General features: G+C 42.9%; 1 protein-coding gene across 2 annotated transcripts in view; it reads right to left on the bottom strand.

The window, feature by feature from the left end:
- The window catches only part of dop1a (DOP1 leucine zipper like protein A), a 122,871-nt gene extending 104,475 nt beyond the window's left edge, over positions 1-18,396 (bottom strand). The window contains exons 1-2 of one of the 2 annotated variants that reach the window (XM_078405137.1): positions 17,735-18,396; positions 4,474-4,662 (exon numbers count right to left, since the gene is read on the bottom strand). In XM_078405137.1, coding sequence (XP_078261263.1) covers positions 4,474-4,611 — 138 coding nt within the window. In that variant the 5' untranslated portion in view covers positions 4,612-4,662; positions 17,735-18,396. Of the gene's footprint in view, positions 1-4,473; positions 4,663-17,632 lie in introns of both variants that reach the window. The other variant, XM_078405136.1, reaches the window with a different exon arrangement.

The following is an 18,396-nucleotide window of genomic DNA, read 5'->3' on the forward strand; positions in this document are numbered from 1 at the left end:
ATTGAAACCGTGGGAGCTGGTCAACAGCCAAGGGGATGGACCATACGTTGTGAAAGCCCTACTGGGATGGGTCATCTATGGTCCCCTGAGAAGAGACCATGACAACAGGGATGGAAATGGCTGCCTTGCTGCTGCTGTCAATCGAATATCCATTGCAAAGCTGGGGGAGTTACTGCTCAAACAATACAATCACGACTTCAGTGAAAGTACCAGCAAGGAAACAGAAGAAAAGTCCAGAGAAGAGGTAAAGTTCTTGGACATTATGAATCGCCTAGCAAGGATGACAGATGGACACTATTGTCTCGACTTCCTTTCAAGCAAGAAAACGCCGGCATCCCAAATAACCGTTGCATTGCATGCAACACATCCAGAGCTTGAAATGCAAGTTTGGCAAGAATGAGAAGTTTTATGATGAATATACATCTTTCCTCACAGAAATGATTGACAATGGTAATACTGGAAGGGTACCAGTGGACCAGCTGAATCAAAGTGATGGAGAACTCTAGTACATCCCTCATCACGGGGTGTATCACTCAAAGAAAGGAACCTTAAGGGTGGTCTCTGACTGTGGTGCAGTCTTCAAAGGAACATCACTCAACTGCCAACTGCTGCAGGGTCCAGACTGAACCAACTCACTCATTGGAGTTCTCATCAGATTCAGACAAGAACCGATTGCTTTGATGGCTGATATCAAAGCAATGTTTCATCCAGGTCAAGGTATCAGAAAAGCATATTGACTATCTGCGATTTCTATGGTGGCCCGATGGTGATGTGCAGCAAGATTTTGTTGAATACCGGATGAAAGTACATCTTTTTGGAGCTGTGTCGTCACCAAGTTGCGCAAACTTTGCATTAAGGAAAACTGCTGAGGACGACAAAGCTCACTTTCCAGCAGAGGTGACAAACACAGTCAAGAACAACTTCTACGTAGATGATTGTTTAAAATCCATGCCTAAGGAACAGGAAGCAGTTCAAATGGTAAAAGACCTGACTGCCATCTGCAAAATGGGAGGATTCATGCTGTCAAAGTGGATCAAACAGCCGTGCTATATTGGCATCCATTCCTCAAGAAAACAGAAACAAAGAGATCAAGGAGTTGGACTTGGACAAAGACAATCTGCCAATGGAGAGGGCACTGGGATTGAGCTGGTGCGTTGAAACAGATGTGTTTAAGTTCAGAACTGCTGCACAGGAACGATCATACACTAGGCGTGGCATTTTGTCTGTAGTCGGCATCATATACGACCCTTTAGGATTTCTAGCACTATTCACTCTGCCAGCCAAGCTCATTATGCAGGAGCTCTGCAAGGAGAAATTTGGTTGGGATGAAAATATACCCCAAACCTTCTCTCAGTGATGGACAGAATGGCTAGCAGATCTCAACAAGATTATGGAGTTTAAAGTGCATGAAGCCTACAAACTTTGGTCAAATCAGATATACACAGCTGCACTTTTCAGACGCCAGCGAAAGTGGCTACGGTACTGTTTCATATCTAAGATTGGAATAGCAAAGAAGTGTATATTGTATTCATAATGGGAAAATCCAGAGTGGCACCATTAAAACAGATGACGATTCCAAGAATAGAGCTTACAGCTGCAGTCCTAGCTGTCAGAGTTGACACAATGCTGCGAAAAGAATTACAGCTTCAACTGGACAAATCCATCTTCTGGACCGATATCACATCGGTGCTTAAGTACATCAACAACGAAACTAAACGCTTTCAAACATTTGTGGCAAACAGAATCTCTTTTGTAAGGGATGCTACTGATGTATCACAATGGAGATATGTTAACACAAAGGAAATCCTGCAGATGAAGCATTTAGAGGACTAACAGAAAACCGCTTTTTAAGCTGTAAAAGATGGATCAAAGGACCAGAATTTCTCTGCAAGCCAGACAGAGAATGGCCAAAACCTCACTTGGAATCTGCAATCTCTGCTAATGATCCAGAAATCAAGCAAGACATTACAATGAACATCATTGTCAAGGATCCATTGAACCCCACAAACTCTCTGATCACCTTTTTCTCATCATGGAGGAATCTGAAGACGGCCGTAGCTTGGCTTCTTAGGGTAAAGACAACACTCGCAGCTGACTCGAATGAGAAAGGAAATTCAGACTGCTGTGAATGGCTTTGTAAAGGATCCTGGCAAACTGGAAAAAAAGGTTGAAAAGGAGATGCAAGTCTTTGAAGCAACACTCCGCGGACAATGTTTAAGTCCTGAAGATCTTCTCAATCATCTCTTTCAGTCAAAGACAAAAATTCGAAGAAGAACTATCAGCACTAGAAGGTGGTGGCAATACTACCAAAAGTAGTCGTCATTTGTACAAACTGGATCCGGTGCTGAATGATGGACTTCAGAGAGTAGGCGGCCGCCTGAATAGACTAGCGATGCCTAAAGAGGCTAAACATCCTATTATTCTCTCGAAGGACCTTCACATATCAACACTACTATTACGACATATCCATGAACAGCTCGGTCATGGAGGAAGAAATCATATGCTGTCTTGTCTCCGTAAAAGATACTGGATTATCAAAGCTAACTTCGCTGCAAGAAAAATCATAACAGAATGTCCAAACCATCTTCTTGAGATGAAAGCCAAACCAAAACTATCACTTGGGCTCTTTGTAAAGGAAGACATACATTAGGCACAGATGGGAAACGGTGGATACGAGAATATTTGACTCTAATCCAAGAACGACAACGGTGGTCTACGGTAAAAAGCTTTACTCCAGGTGACATTGTCATGGTGGCTGATTTCACTACACACGAGGCTCCTGGCTAATGGGCAGAATATTGGAGACCATACCAGATGCACAAGGTCTTGTGCGCACAGTTCGACTTCAGACTAAGAGCAACATCTTGGAAAGACCGATAACGAAGATATGTCTGCTCCGAGAAGCTGATACCTGAATACAGCAAAAACTGGTGATCTTTAAGATTGAAGAATCACTAAAGTAGATTAGATGTCAACATATAGTGCATACCTTTTTTTTAAATTATGTGTAAAGTTATAGTTCCTTTTAATGTTTATTAGTAATTGTTTTGTTATATACCTAGAACAATTAGGGGCCGGTGTAGAGGAGCCATTTGTGTTTGTGCTAGCTGTTTTAGCATATTATATTATTTTGTATCTTGCTGTATTAAGGGAGTTTCTTCCCCGCTGTTATCATGCAACTGAAGCATCCTATCAACAACTAGAGAGCGGTCTGAGCTACTATTTACCTCACTGGAGACTCTCGGACTGTCTTTAATCGGACTTTACTAGACTTTATCTTAAACTAAACATTATTCCCTTTATCATGTATCTGTACACTCGATGGCTCGATTGTAATCATTGATACTTTCCACTAACTGTTTAGCATGCAACAAAAAGCTTTTCACTGTACCTTGGTACACGTGACAATAAAGTAAACTAAAAAAATCCTGTACATTGCAACTAATATAATTGACTCAGGACTAATATTCCATATTCTTTGAAGTAGCAACAACCAAAAAAATGGGCAGTGTCTTGATTCAGCATCTCTTCTGAAAGACACTGAAGCACTCCCTTGCTTCTGTATTGGTGTGTAAGCCGATATCTGTGCATCTGGTCATAAGACATAGGAGCAGAATTAGTCCATTCAGCCCATCGAGTCTGATTTGGATCATGTCTGATATTGTTTCAACACAGACCACAGTTTTTTAAAAAACTTTATAAGCATTGGAAGTACATTAATACTCCCAGATTATTCTGATATTATGTTTGCATGGATTAACTACCAACTTTCCGGACAGAGAATCGACCTCGAGAAAAAAATGCTAACTGAGCTATGAAGCAAATGCCTTAAGAGACCAAATGGCTTATTAAACTGTTGATGTTACCCAAGTAGCTGACTTCAGAGAGCTCTTAGGTAAGCAAAAAACATTAAAGAATTCAAAAACACGTGACCCACATTTTCTTCCCAGCGGTTATCAGGCAGCTCAACCATCCTATCAACAACTAGACAGCAGTCCTGAGCTACTGTCATTGGAATACCTCGGACTATCTTTCATCCGACTTTACTGGACTTCATCTTGTACTAAATGTTATTCCCTCTATCATGTATCTGTACATTGTGGATGGCTCAATTGTAATCATGCAGTCTTTCCGCTGACTGGTTAACATGCAAAAGTTTTCACTGTACCCCGTGACAAGTGACAATAAACTAAACTAACTTCATTCAGGCAGACTATGTGCCATCTATATCTATCGCTTCCCTTTCCCCTAACTATCAGTCAGAAGTAGGGTCTCGACTCGAACCGTCACCTATTCTTTTTCTCCTGAGTTGCTGCCTGACTGGCTGGGTTACTCCAGCTTTTTGTGTCCAACATTAAACATTAGGTTTAATGTTTAATATGTAGTAGAAATATCAGGAAAATCTCAATTTCATATAGTAATTTTACAATTTCATTTAAATCGATATTAAAAGTTCTTTGTTCCTATGCTTACCTTGTTAAGTTTACCCAGTGCCGATATTAGATCTGCCCATTCACTGGAATATTCAAAGCTTTTCAATGCTTTATCCACTGCTGCTACGTAGTTTCTGTATTTAGAGTCGCCCAGTAGCTCCAGTTCCTCCGTGTTCATCCTTAATTACACGCCTGACGTCCAACTCCAAACTCATCAAAGGTCATTTACCTGGAATGTTTAAAGAAGTTTTGTAGATCAAACAACAAATACAAAGAAAATTGCATTTCCTTAAATTCAGCAGGAAAATCTATTTAATTAATAGATGTTTAATTGAATTAATCTTATATGGTAGTTTCCATAATTCATAAGTTCAAAAGTCTTCGAAGCAGAATTAGGCCCAACACCTCTACTTCACCATTCAATCATTGCTGATCTACCTTTGCTTCTCAACCCCATTCTCCTGCCTTCTCCCTCTAACCTTTGACACCCTTACTAATCAAGAACCTGTCAATCCCCACCTTAAAAATAGTCAATTACTTGGGCTCCACAGCCCTCTGTGGCAATGAATTTGACAGATTCACCACTCTCTGACTCAAGAAATTCCAGCTCATCTCCTTTGTAAATGTACGTCCTTTTATTCTGAGGCTATGGCCTCTGGTCCTAGACTGTCCCACGAGTGAAAACATCCTCTCCACATCCACCACTAGTGGAAACATCCTTTCCACATCCAGAAGATGGGGTCTGAGAAGTCTGAAAAAGGGCCCCATGCCTAGACATCACATATCCATGTTCTCCAGGGATGCTGCCTGACCCACTGAGCTCCTCCAGCACTCCGTCTTCTTCCATTATTGCTCAATTGCCTACTCTCAATCAGCAAGAAAGTGTCACCAATCCTGCTGTTTTGTCCCAACATGTGCTGGATGTACAGGCTTGAGCTAAATAATCAAAGCAAGAGGAAGTCTCACCGCCTTTTCTTTCCATTCAACGGTATTCCTGCATCCCCTCTAACCTCAGCAATTACATACGGTGTTCCCAAAGTGGCATCCCGCACATCGGCGAAACCAAGCGTCAGTTTCACCAAACACTTACGCTCAGTCCACCAGGCCTATTGGATCTCCCGGTTGATAAAAAGAATTTTAACTGTCCTGGGCCTCCTCCATTACCAAAGGGAGGCCACATGCAAACAGCAGGAACAGCTCCTCATATCCCACTTGGGTAGCTCACAACCTAATTGTATAAACATTGAATTCTCTAATTTCAGATAACTAGCCTACAAACATTGATGGTCAGCGTGGACTCTGTGGCCCAATGGGCCTGTTTCCATGCTGTATCTTACAATCAATCAATTTAGAAACGTTATCATTCCTTCATTTTCAATGGGCAGTAGCACCCCCACATGGACCTCAGAAATTCTAGAAGGAGGGTCACTACCACCTTCTCCAGGCTAATTATACTGGCAAATAATTTTGGACTTGCCCATAACATCCAGATATCATGAACAGGTTTTTTTTTTTAAACCATTGTATGTGCAATTTCTTCTGAATTTAACAGAGAATAAGTGATAAATTTGCACAGCGGAATTTGGAAAATTACTATACTATATCTTTGGATAGACACATGGATCTCCAAGGAATAGAGGGATGTGGCTCACATGTGGGCAGAGGAAATTAATTAAACTTGGCATCATTGTCGGAACGGAATTTGTGGGCCGAAGAGCCTGCTCCTGTGCTGTAGTGTACAGTTCTATATTCTATGTTCTAAAGGAGATGGAGTTTATTAATAAAATATTATGTAGGATTAATTTGGTTTCTGCACCCTGTCAGATTTAATTAATCTCTTTTTCTATTGATCATTAAAAAATATTCAACTGATAATTAAAAATGTACAGCTTTGATTAAGCTTTTTTGCAGGTACTGCATGAATTATAGTTGGCAACATTAAGAAATTGTATCCCAGTCACAGCCATCTAACCCACAATATTGCATTTAGTGAGTAGCGGAAGTGGATTTACAGTGCCCTGTTTACAGGGCGATGGAAAGTCCCAGGCCGAGCCGAGCAAGCCGATGAAGGTCCTGAGCCCCCACCAGGCGATGGAAAGTGCCGCGGCCGAGCCACATAGGGCGATGAAGGTCCTGCGAACGGGTCGATCGAGCCTCACGATTCGGGGCGGTTGAAGCTGCTACGGCTGGAGCTCCCGAAAGCCGGTCGCCAGCCAGGGACCTGCGAGCTCCCGATGTTGCGGTCCACAGGGCCAGCGGCCGAAGCCTACGAGGTGGTAAGTCCAGGCCCTGCGACCGGAGCCTTCAAGGTCGATCCCAGCTGGAGGCCGCCAACTCCCCGGTGTTATGCAGTAGTGCGAACGGAGATACGACATGGAAAAAGGCCGCATCTCCATTGAGGAGATTTAAAACAAAAGGTTTCCCCCACCCCCCCACCCCCTCCCACATATACACGACTAAAAATAGGTCATTACATTACATACATTTAAACGCTAACAATACACAAAGAAAGAAAAAGACAGACAGGCTGCCGGTGAGCCGCAGCCGCAAGGCGCAGCCACTTCCGGACGTATAAGAGAGCGCTCAGCACCTAGTCTTTCCTCCAGTCCTTCCATCACCTTTGGAAACTTATTGGTGTTTATCAACATGAAGACCAAAGTTGTGCCAATGAAAGTCAAAGAAGCCATTATGAGACTGAGAAACAAGAATAAAACTGTTATAGAGACATCAGCCAAACCTTAGGCTTACCAAAATCAACTGTTTGGAACATCATTAAGAAGAAAGAGAGCACTGGAGAGCTTACTAATCGCAAAGGGACTGGCAGGCCAAGGAAGACCTCCACAGCCGATGACAGAATTCTCTCTAAAATAAAGAAAAATCCCCAAACACCTGTCTGACAGATCAGAAACACTCTTCAGGAGTCAAGTGTAGATTTGTCAATGACAAATCCCACTGTCCGCAGGAGACTTCATGAACAGAAATAGAGGCTACACTGGTTAGCTGCAAAAATAAGATGGCCTGGTTACAGTTTACCAAGAAGTACTTAAAAGAACAACCACAGTTCTGGAAAAAGGTCTTGTGGACAGATGAGACGAAGATTAACATATCAGAGTGATGGCAAGGGCAAAGTATGGAAGAGAGAAGGAACTGCCCAAGATCCAAAGCATACCACCTCATCTGTGAAACACGGTGGTGGGGGTATTATGGCCTGGGTACGTATGGCCGCTGAAGGTACTGGCTCACTTATCTTCATTGATGATACAACTGCTGATGGTAGTAGCATAATTAATTTTGAAGTGTATAGACACATCCTATCTGCTCGTTCAAACAAATGCCACAAAACTCATTGGCCGGTGGTTCATTCTATAGTAAGACAATGATCCCAAACATACTGCTAAAGCAACAAAGGAGTTTTTCAAAGCTAAAAAATGGTCAATTCTTAAGTGGCCAAGTCAATCATCCGATCTGAACCCAGTTGAGCATGCCTTTAAAATGCTGAAGAGAAATCTGAAGGGGACTAGCCCCCAAAACAAGCATAAGCTAAAGATGGCTGCAATACAGGTCTGGCAGAGCATCACCAGAGGAGACACCCAGCAACTGGTGATGTCCATGAATCGCAGACTTCAAGCAGTCATTACATGCAAAGGAGATGCAACAAAATACTAAACATGACTACATTTCATTTACATGACATTATGGTGCCCTGAAATGGGGGGGACTATGTATAAACACTGCGGTAATTTCTACATGGTGAAACCAAAATGTATAAAAATTGCCTTTATTAAAATCTGACAATGTGCACTTCAACCACATGTGATTTTTTCTATTACAAATCTCAAATTGTGGAGTACAGAGGCAAATAAATAAATGATGCGTCTTTGTCCCAAACATTATGGAGGGCACTGTAATTGTAACGTTTATGGGGGAATTGGATATTTAAGCAAAGGGAAAAAAATTGAAGGGCTGCATGGATTGAGAGGGTGTTAAAGGGACTAAAAAACCAAACCACAATGGCCCAAATGATCTTTTTCCATCTTCTAGAATCATACAACATAAAGTTATACAACAGGGAAACAGACCCTTCAGCCCAACTTGTCCATACTGACCAAGTTGCCTACCCGAGCTACTCCCATTTGCCTGTCTGAGGAAGGGTTCTGACCCAAAACGTCACCCATCCTTGTTCTCCAGAGATGCTGCCTGACCTGTTGAATTAGTCTAGCATCTGCAGTTCCTTGTATCCCCATTTAGTTTAGAGATACAGCGCAAAAACAGGCCTTTCAGCCCACTGAATCCACACCGACCAGCGATCAATCCCGTACACTGGCACTATCCTACACACTAGGGATAATTTACAATCTTTACCAAAGCCAATTAACATATAAACCTGTTTGTCTTGGGAGTGTTGGAGGGAACCCGGAGCACCTGAGGAAGACCCAAGCAGTCATGGGGAGAACGTATATCTGTACAGATTGCACTCGTCATCAGGATCGAACCCGGGTCTCTGGCGCTGTATGGCAGCAACTCTACCGCTGCGCCACTGTGTCGCCCCTATTGTTTGCCTGGCCATATCCATCCAGACCTTTTATCTACCTACCTATGGATAAAACAAGCCTTTCCTATCAAAGTGTCTTTTAGACATTGCAATTGTACCCATCTCAACTATTCTTCTGATGGCTTGTTCTTTGTATCTGCCACCCTGTGTGTGGAAAATTGCTCCTTAGGGCCCTTTTAAATCTTTCCCTCTCTCCTAAAAACCTATGCCCTCTATTTCCAGACTTCCCTGCCCTGGAAAAAAGACTGTAACCAGTTCCTTATCTATGCCACTCATTATTTTAAACCTCTGTGTGGTCATCCCCTTCTGCCTCCTACACACCAGAGAACAAAGCCACAGCCTATCCAGCTTCTCCCGAAACTCCAACCCTCCCGTACTGGTAACATCCTTGTGCATCCCTTTGTTGTTTAATTCTCTGATTCTAAAGAGCAATGGCTGGTATAAAAAAGATTTGAAGTATACAATAATACATTTCCATCCTTCTTACCACCCCCACACACTAGAAAATGAGTAAATGACTGGGCGGTACAGCAACCATGCAAGTAATGCTGCTGTTGCACCACGCCAGTGACCCAGATTCGATCCTGACCTTTAGAGCTGCCTCCGTGGAGTTAGTACATTCTTACTGCAAGTGAGTGGGTTTCCTCCAAGTGCTCCCCTTTCCTCTCACACCCCAAAGAACAATGGGAGTTGTTCACTGCCTGCTGTGAATTACTTCCTGTCTAGATGGGTGGCAGGCAAATTGGAGAAGTTATGAGGTGAGGGAGGAGGGGCGGGAAATGGGACTGATAGATACACAGAACTGAATGCTCTATAACATGTGAAAGATCCAAGCACTTTGAACCTTGGCATGTTATCTTTCTAAAAATAACACTGCCCTGATAATACTGACTGGATAGCACGCAACAAAAAGCTTTTCACTATACCTCAGTTCAAGTGACAATAATAACTAAATTAAACTGATAGCAACTTCTAATCTTTGATATAACCAACACATTTCCCATAAAACACCGTAACCTTTTATTTATGGCCTGCACTACGATTGTTTTTTTCTTGACTGTCATGCATTAAGGGTTCACTGAGCACTCTCTGTGAACAAATGTTCAGTTCTACTTACTAGTTCTGGTCACATTCACCGCAAAGTGGGGATAACTAGGATTTAATATTCCATATGATTCTGGATTCAAACAACAACCAGGGCAAAACACAAGGTCAGACTTAAGGCACCAAAGAATAGTCTACCCATGGCTCCTCCCACCCCTCCTCAACCATTACACTCATCCACCCAAATCAAAAAGCAAGATGGATTGGAAGCTGCAACAATGATAGACGGTAAAAAATGCTAATTTTAGATCCTATGCAACACAGGCCGTAATTCCAGTGAAAGGAACAATGCTTTATAACACATTGATTAATAAACATACCAAATTATTTTGCCTTGTTTCAGTTTATGGATGATTCACAGGCTGACAACCCAGTAATGTGATGTGGGAGTCAACATAAAACATCACAGATAAATTCTAAGAGAATCACAGTATATAGGCCTCCATTTTTGTCTGCTTTCCTTCACACAAGCAACAAAAAATGTAAAATGAAAATCCTTGCAAATCTGGACTTTGAATTCTTATTCCCACATACAAATTCATATTGAATCCGATCAGTGCAGTGAAATTACATACCATACAAGTCACAAAAGCTTCCTTGTACATCAGTTACTATGCAGCCACATGCTGTCAGCAGTGGGTGGGCCTTCACAGACAATAAGCCAGTTATTCTTGCTTCTTAAATGATAATCTCAATTGTGGTTTACAAGCATAAGATTTTTTTCTTTAAAATCATCTATTCTGCAATGCAAAAAAATGCAAACAATTCTCTAAGTTCCAGAGGGTAATTTCTTTCCTGTGAAATAATTTCACTCTGATAGAATCATAGAAATTGTTCAGCCCATCTGAGTAACTCAGCGGGTCGGACAGCATCTCTGGAGAAAAGGAGTAGGTGACATTTTGGGTCAGAACCATTCTTCAGACTGAGAGTCTGGATGGAGGGAAAAGAGAGATATGAAAAAGTACATAGTACAAATGATTGAAAAATATGCAAAAGCAACGATGATCAAGGAAAGGTGAAACCCACAATGGTCCATTGTTGGCTGTGGGGAAGGTAATAACTTATTTACTGATTGCCGGAGCGCAGGTAAGGGTTGGCAGTGGTAGCGGTAGCAGGCCTAGAAGCAGCTGGGGAGGGTTGTGGCCAGGGCTGGCGAAGGCAACTCAGCCTGGCGATGAAGGCTGGTTGGTCCATCCGCTACAAACAAAATCCGTTATAAAGAGGTCCATAAAAACAAGTTTACTGTACTTTATTTCTCAACCTTAAACATTCTTAGTCATCCACACATGACTTGGGAAGCCACATGACTCCGGAGAACCAAAGGGTGACAATTTATCACACAGTAACAAAACAACCAGATAGCAGGAATCTCAAAGTTCAGCAATCAGATCTAGACTTCATAGAAAACAGTGAAGCCAACCAATTACAGAAGAAAATTCTTACTGTAAGTCAGGCAGGCAGAAAATATGCACTTTGTTTTAGAAATCTCAAAACAAAAATTTAAGTTGCAATGTGTCAGATGGATTGGTGCAACATATCAGATGCCTAGCAAAAGATAAACCAATAAAAGATCCAACCTAGAATTTTATCGAGGAATTAAAAACAGAAAAGCTGCAAGAACTCAGTAGGGTAGGCAGCATCTGTGGAGACAGAAGCCAAAGATTGACACAAAAAGCTGAAGTACATCAGCGGGACAGGCAGCATCTCTGGCGAGAAGGAATGGGTGATGTTTCGGGTCGAGACCCTTCTTCAGACTGGTTAGGGATAAGGGAAACGAGAGATATAGACGATGATGTGGAGAGATAAAAAACAATGAACAAAAGATATGCAAAAAAGTAACAATGATAAAGGAAGCAGGCCATTGTAAGCTGTTTGTAGGGTGAAAAGGAGAAGCCCTTGGGCAGCTTACATCCCAGTGGTATGAATATTGATTTCTCTCACTTCAGGTAACCCCGGCATTCCCTCTCTCTCTCTCTCAATCCCACCCCCACCCAAGTCGCACTAGCTTCTCGTTTTCACCCTACAAACAGCTAACATCTTTACTTTTTTGCATATCTTTTATTCATTGTTCTTTATCTCTCCACATCATCATCTATATCTCTCGTTTTCCTTCTCCCTAACCAGTCTGAAGAAGGGTCTCGACCCGAAACGTCACCCACGCCTTCTCTCTAGAGATGCTACCTGTCCCACTGAATTACTCCAGCTTTTTGTGTCTTTCAGTTTAGAAATTCAGCATGGAAACAGGACCTTTGGCCCACCGAATCCACGCTAACCATCAATCACATGTTCACTCTACTTCTATGTAATCCCACTTCCCCATCCACGTCCTACACGCTAGGGCAGTTTGCAAAGGCCAATTAACCTATAAACCCGCACATCTTTGGGATGTGGGGGGAAATCAGAGCACCCGGAAGAAACCCACAGGATCACAGGGTGAATGTGCAAACTCCTCAGGCAGCACCCGAGGTCAGGATTGAACCTGGTCGACATGGACGAGTTGGGCCAAGGGGCCTGTAAGAATCTCTGTCTAAAGGACGACCAATGCTTAAATGCAATGGTCCAGTGTAGGTTTACACCCAAACAATAACGTCTTATTCTCACTTTTGTTTTACGACTACAAACAAAACGACATTTAGCTACTATCGTACATAATCCAGCCACATCAGAGCACGGTTCAGAGACCAAGGATAGGTTGGCCACAACACGCAGCCTACTGGGGTTGTGCTGATTTCATCGATCCATTGGACCATGCATACTGCTGGTTGGTTTTGAGAAAATACAAAGATCAAAATGTAAATGAAGAAAAGGAGGCTCAGAATCTCCCAGAAATGTATCGATAACAGCATTAAGTGGAAAGGCCTGAGTGCAGGATACAACTACAGTCCATCTATGATTACTGAGAATGAGACAGTGACAGACTTGACTAAATTTATAACTAAACAAGGAAGCCAACTATTTCCAAATAGGGAATAGGGTTTGAAATGAATATCATGAAAGATATAGCAAGGAAACGGGCCCTTCAGCCCACTGTCCACACTGACCTTTGATCACCCATTCACACTAGTTTTATTTTATCCCACTTTCGCATCCACTCCCTACACACTAGGAGTAATTTGCAGAGGCAAATTAACCTACAAACCCACGTCCTTGGGAGTGAGAGGAAACCGGAGCACCCGGTGGAAATCCACAGGGTCACAGGGAGAACATGCAAACTCCACACAGACAGCACCCAGTCAGGATCAAACTCAGGTCTCTAACTCTATGAGGCAGCAGCTCTACCCACTGCACCACTGTGCTGTCCCCATGTAAAATATTTCAAAACTTTGTCAAATGGAATCAGTCACAACTACAAAATAACTAAATCACCAGTTCAAACTTAATCTCGAGGATCTTACCAGGATTTAAGACCAAAAGACATAGTAGCAGAATTAGGTCATTAGGCCCATCAAGTCTCCTCCGCCATTCGATCATGACTGATCTATTTTTCGCTCTCAAGCCCATTCTCCTGCATTCCCCCGTATCTTTGACGCCCTTACTAATTAAAAACCTATCAATCTCCGCTTTTAAAAAACCAAATGACTTGGCCTCCACAGGCGTCTGGGGCAATGAATTCCACATATTCACCCCACTCTGACTAAAGATATTCCTACATCATTCTATAAGCATGCCCTTTTACTCTGAGACTGTGGCCTCTGGTTCTAGACTTTCCGATTGTTGGAAACATCCTCCCCACAGCCACTCGATCTAGACCTTTATGTGGTAGGTTAACAAGGTTAACATCCTTGAAGTTTACGAGGTTTACATCCTTGAGGTTTACGATGATAATACCAGGACTTAAGGGACTGAGCTACAGGAAGAGATTGGTTAACAACAATTTTTTTTACAACTAAAAGGACTGGACAAGCAAGATGCAGGAAACATGTTCCCAATGTTGGGGGAATCCAGAACTAGGGGACACAGTCTAAGAATAAAGGGGAGGCCATTTAAAACTGAGGTGAGAAGAAACTTTTTCACCCAGAGTTATGAATTTGTGGAATTCTCTGCCACAGAAGGCAGTGGAGGCCAATTCACTGGATGAATTTAAAAGAGAGTTAGATGGAGCTCTAGGTGCTAGTGGAATCAAGGGATATGTATGTAGGTTAATTGGCTGGGTAAAATGTAAAAATTGTCCCTAGTGGGTGTAGGATAGTGTTAATGTACGGGGATCGCTGGGCGGCACGGACTTGGTGGGCCGAAAAGGCCTGTTTCCGGCTGTATATATATGATATGATATGATGATATGATATGGGGAGAAGGCAGGCACAGGTTACTGATTGTAGATGATCAGCCATGAATGGCGGTGCTGGCACGAAGGGCCAAATGGCCTCCTCCTACACCTATTTGCTATGTTTCTATGTAACTACCTAATGTGAAAGATGGATAGTTTAGAAAACCAAGATTCAAACAGTAATGTGGTATTTTCTGTGATACATTTATATGCCTTACCCAAGCAAAATGTTATAGATTCATAAAATTAACAGTGCAGAAATAGGTCTTCAGCCCAACTCACCCACACTAACTAAGTTGCCTATCTATGCTCATCCCATTTGGCCCATGTCCCTCCAAACCTTTCCTTGCTATGTACCTTTCCACATGACTTTTAACATTGTAATTGTACCTGCCTCTACCACCTCCACCAGCAGCTCATTCCATATACCTATCACCCTGTGTGAAAAACCTGCCCCATGGCTCTCCTTAGTTTTAGACCACCCTACCATGGGAACCAGACACTGGTTCGCTACCCTATCCATGCCTCTCATAATTTAATACACTTTTGTCACTTTATCACTCAGCCTCCTTTGATCCAAGGAAAACAGCATATACAGTGTCTCCTGATAACTCAAGCCCTTCAAACCAAGTAATATAATTGTGAAGACACTAGGAACTGCCGATGTTGGAACTTTCAGCAAAATGCAAAGTGGGAATAACTCAGCGGGTCAGGCAGCATCTGTGGAGGAAATGAATAGGTGATGTTTCGAGTCGGGACCTTTCCTTTGACTCACTGTAATAGGGGGAGAAAACTGGAAAAGACATGGGGGCAGGACAAGCCTGGCAAGTGCTGGGTGGATACAGGTGGAGGGCTAATCAGCAGACAAAGGCGATGAAAAGGAGACAAAAGGGTGACAGATAAGGGGAGAAGATGAGGGAAATGAAAAGACAGAGGGAGGGATATAGGAAGGAGGGGATGTGTGAGTCTTTTCTGCATCCTTTGAGTGGTCACATGCAAAATGTTGGCTCTGATTTCCGGGAATAAATAATTGAATTCTTACACTAACCAACCACAGTTACCAGGGATTACCACTGGGAAGTGAGGTTCTGCTGTAATGAAAAACTCCACACTGAGATTAAGACAATATTTCAGGCCAGATGATGCTGGAATTTAAAGAAGCCAACCAAGAATCGAAACCGAAACAAACACTATCACCTAACTTGTGTGGAATGCTGAAAATTAGCAGGAAACAAAAATGAAAGTAAATCATCAAAAAGGAAAATGTAAAAAGAATAAGATGTGGTAAAACAAAACAAGCAGATAATGAGCAAAAATGGAAACATAACCTCATTTAAACTCTCAGATATATATTTTCTTGTGAACAGCAAATGCCTGAAAGAAAGTCATTAAGAATGAGGCATGGGTAGTATCTGTGGGGAGAGAACATTGTGATTCAAGACATTCAGTTGAATACACGTGCACATGCCTTTATAGCCAAGTTAACAACTCTACATTTATCCCGATCTTGATCTGTTGCGCAGGTGAGCTGAGGAATGGTTGATGGAATTTAATACAGAGAAATGTAACGTGGTGCAGTTTGGGATGACGGAAGTGTGACAGTAAACACAAAGGCTCTGGGGAGTGTTATAGAGCAGAGGGATCTGGGAGTGCAGGTACATAGTTCATTGAAAGTGGTACCAAAGGTAGATAGGGTGGTCAAAGGCTTTTGGCATATTGGCCTTCTTCAGAGTATTGAGTATAGAAGTTGGGAGATCATGTTGCAGTTATACAAGACGTTGGTGAGGCCGCATTTAGAATATTGTGTTCCGTTCTGGGCACCATGTTACAAGAAAGATGGTGTCAAACTGGAAAGAGTGCAGAGAAGATTTACGAGGATGTTGCCAGGATTCGAGGGCCTGAGCTATTGGGAGAGATTGAGTAGGCTATGACTCTATTCCTTAGAGTGCAAGAGGATGAGGGGTTATCTTATAGAGGTGTACAAAATTATGAGAATAGATGGGGTAGACACAGAGTCTCTTGCCCAGAGTTGGGGAATCGAGAACCAGAGAACAAAGGTTTCTGGTGAGGGGGGAAAAGATTTAATAGAAACCTGAGGGATACATTTTTCACACAATGGGTGGTCGGTGTATGGAACGAGCTGCTGGAGGAAGGAGTTGAGGCAGGTACTATCACAACGGTTAAGAAACATTTAGGCAGGTACATGGATAGGATGGGTTTGGAGGGATATGGGCTAAACACAGGTAGGTCAGACCAGTGTAGATGGGACATATTGGTCAGTGTGGGCAAATTGGGCCGAAGGGCCTGTTTCCACACTGTATGACTCTAACAACTTGGACTTGGACAGCATGAAAAATGGTGCCAAAACAAGACGATTCTTTGTCTACTGTCTCGAAGTACTATTCCTATACACTTGTACTTAACTAAGATTGTGCTTATGTATAGTAATATTTTTACTGAACAGTATGCAAAAAAAGAATTTCACTGAACATCAGTACATGTGACAACAAAGTACCATTGAACTACGTAGTGAAGCATTGTCACGGTAACCATTAGACTGGAGGGGTGCTTCTGACACCAGTCAGCACTTACCTGCCACTACCCTGATGTTGCCTCTCACCTCACGCCTCAATCCCACCACTGCACAAACTACTGAAGGCAGTCATCTCCTCTTCTGCCATTTAGTTAAGATGCCGATTGTGGACAGGACAGGCCAAGATCACATGGTAGTGATACCAGAGACTTCTCCCACAACCCTAAAATCTCAGCAGTAACTGATCCTGTTGTAAACCAGCTGCTGCAAACTTGATAACGACCCGACAATAAACCAGTTCACTGCGAACCAGTAATAATATAGTGGATGAGTACCCTCTGGTAGCAGACAATCCAGAGCTAATCCAGTGGATAGTACATGGTGATAATTCAGTGCACAGTACCCTGCGATAATTCAGTGAACAACCTGCTGATAAACCAATCAACAAGAATCCTGTGGATAACCCGGTGGACAGGTAATTGACAGTAATTTGTTACCTAGTGGAAATCCAACAAATAATACCTGGAAAAAATCTCGAGGACAAATATCCTGTTATGAATCCATTTGATGTTTTCCGTGATAATCTTATAGGCAGGTATCCTGTGGTTAATCCATTGATAACCTGATGATTATCAGTACCTGGTGCTAATCTCTTACACAGGTAATCTGTAGATCACCCAGTAAATTAAACCTGATGATAATCTTGTACACAGGTATCCTATAGTTAATCTAGTGGATGGTACCTGTTGATAATCTAGCACAGTTAACCTGTGGTTAATCCAGTACACAGTATATGGTGATAATCTTGCAGACAGGTGCTCTTTAGTTAATCCGGTGTACAGTACCTGGCAATAATCTTATCACAGGTAACCTGTGGTTAATGCAGTAGCCAGTTTTTGGTGATATTTTGTATGCAGGTATCTCGTAGTTCATCCAGAAGATGGTCGCTGGTGATAACTTGTACACTGGTACCCTGCAGTTAATGGAATAGACAGGTGCCCTGTACTTAATCCAGACGACGGTGTGTGGTAACAGTTTGCACCCAGGTATTTTGTAGTTAATGCAATTGGCAAGTGCCCTGTAGTTAATCCAGATGACGGTAGCTGGTGATAACTTGTACACAGATACCCTGTAATTAATGCAATGCACAGGTGCCTGCAATTAATCCATGAAGCGGGTACCCAATGGCAACTTGCACCAAGGTATCCTGCAGTAAATGCAACGGACGGGTGCCCTGTAGTTAATCCAGAAGGCGGGTACGTAGTGATCGTTTACACCCCGGTATCCTGAGGCTTGTCCAGCAGCAGTGACCTGGAGGTGATGCGGCGGACAGCGCTGCCGTGTCCGGGGAGCGGGGAACAGGGATCCGCCGACTATCTGGGAGTCCCGCAATCCGCCATGGCCAGGCGGGCGAGTCCCCGGCTGCCGAGCAGCGTCGCCGCCGCCGTTGTCGCCATTGCCGCCCCTCTGGCCGCGAGCTTCCCGCCGCCGCTCTCCGGCTCCAAGC

The sequence above is a fragment of the Rhinoraja longicauda genome, chromosome 9, assembly GCF_053455715.1.
Source record: "Rhinoraja longicauda isolate Sanriku21f chromosome 9, sRhiLon1.1, whole genome shotgun sequence".
NCBI classification, from domain to species: domain Eukaryota; kingdom Metazoa; phylum Chordata; class Chondrichthyes; order Rajiformes; family Arhynchobatidae; genus Rhinoraja; species Rhinoraja longicauda.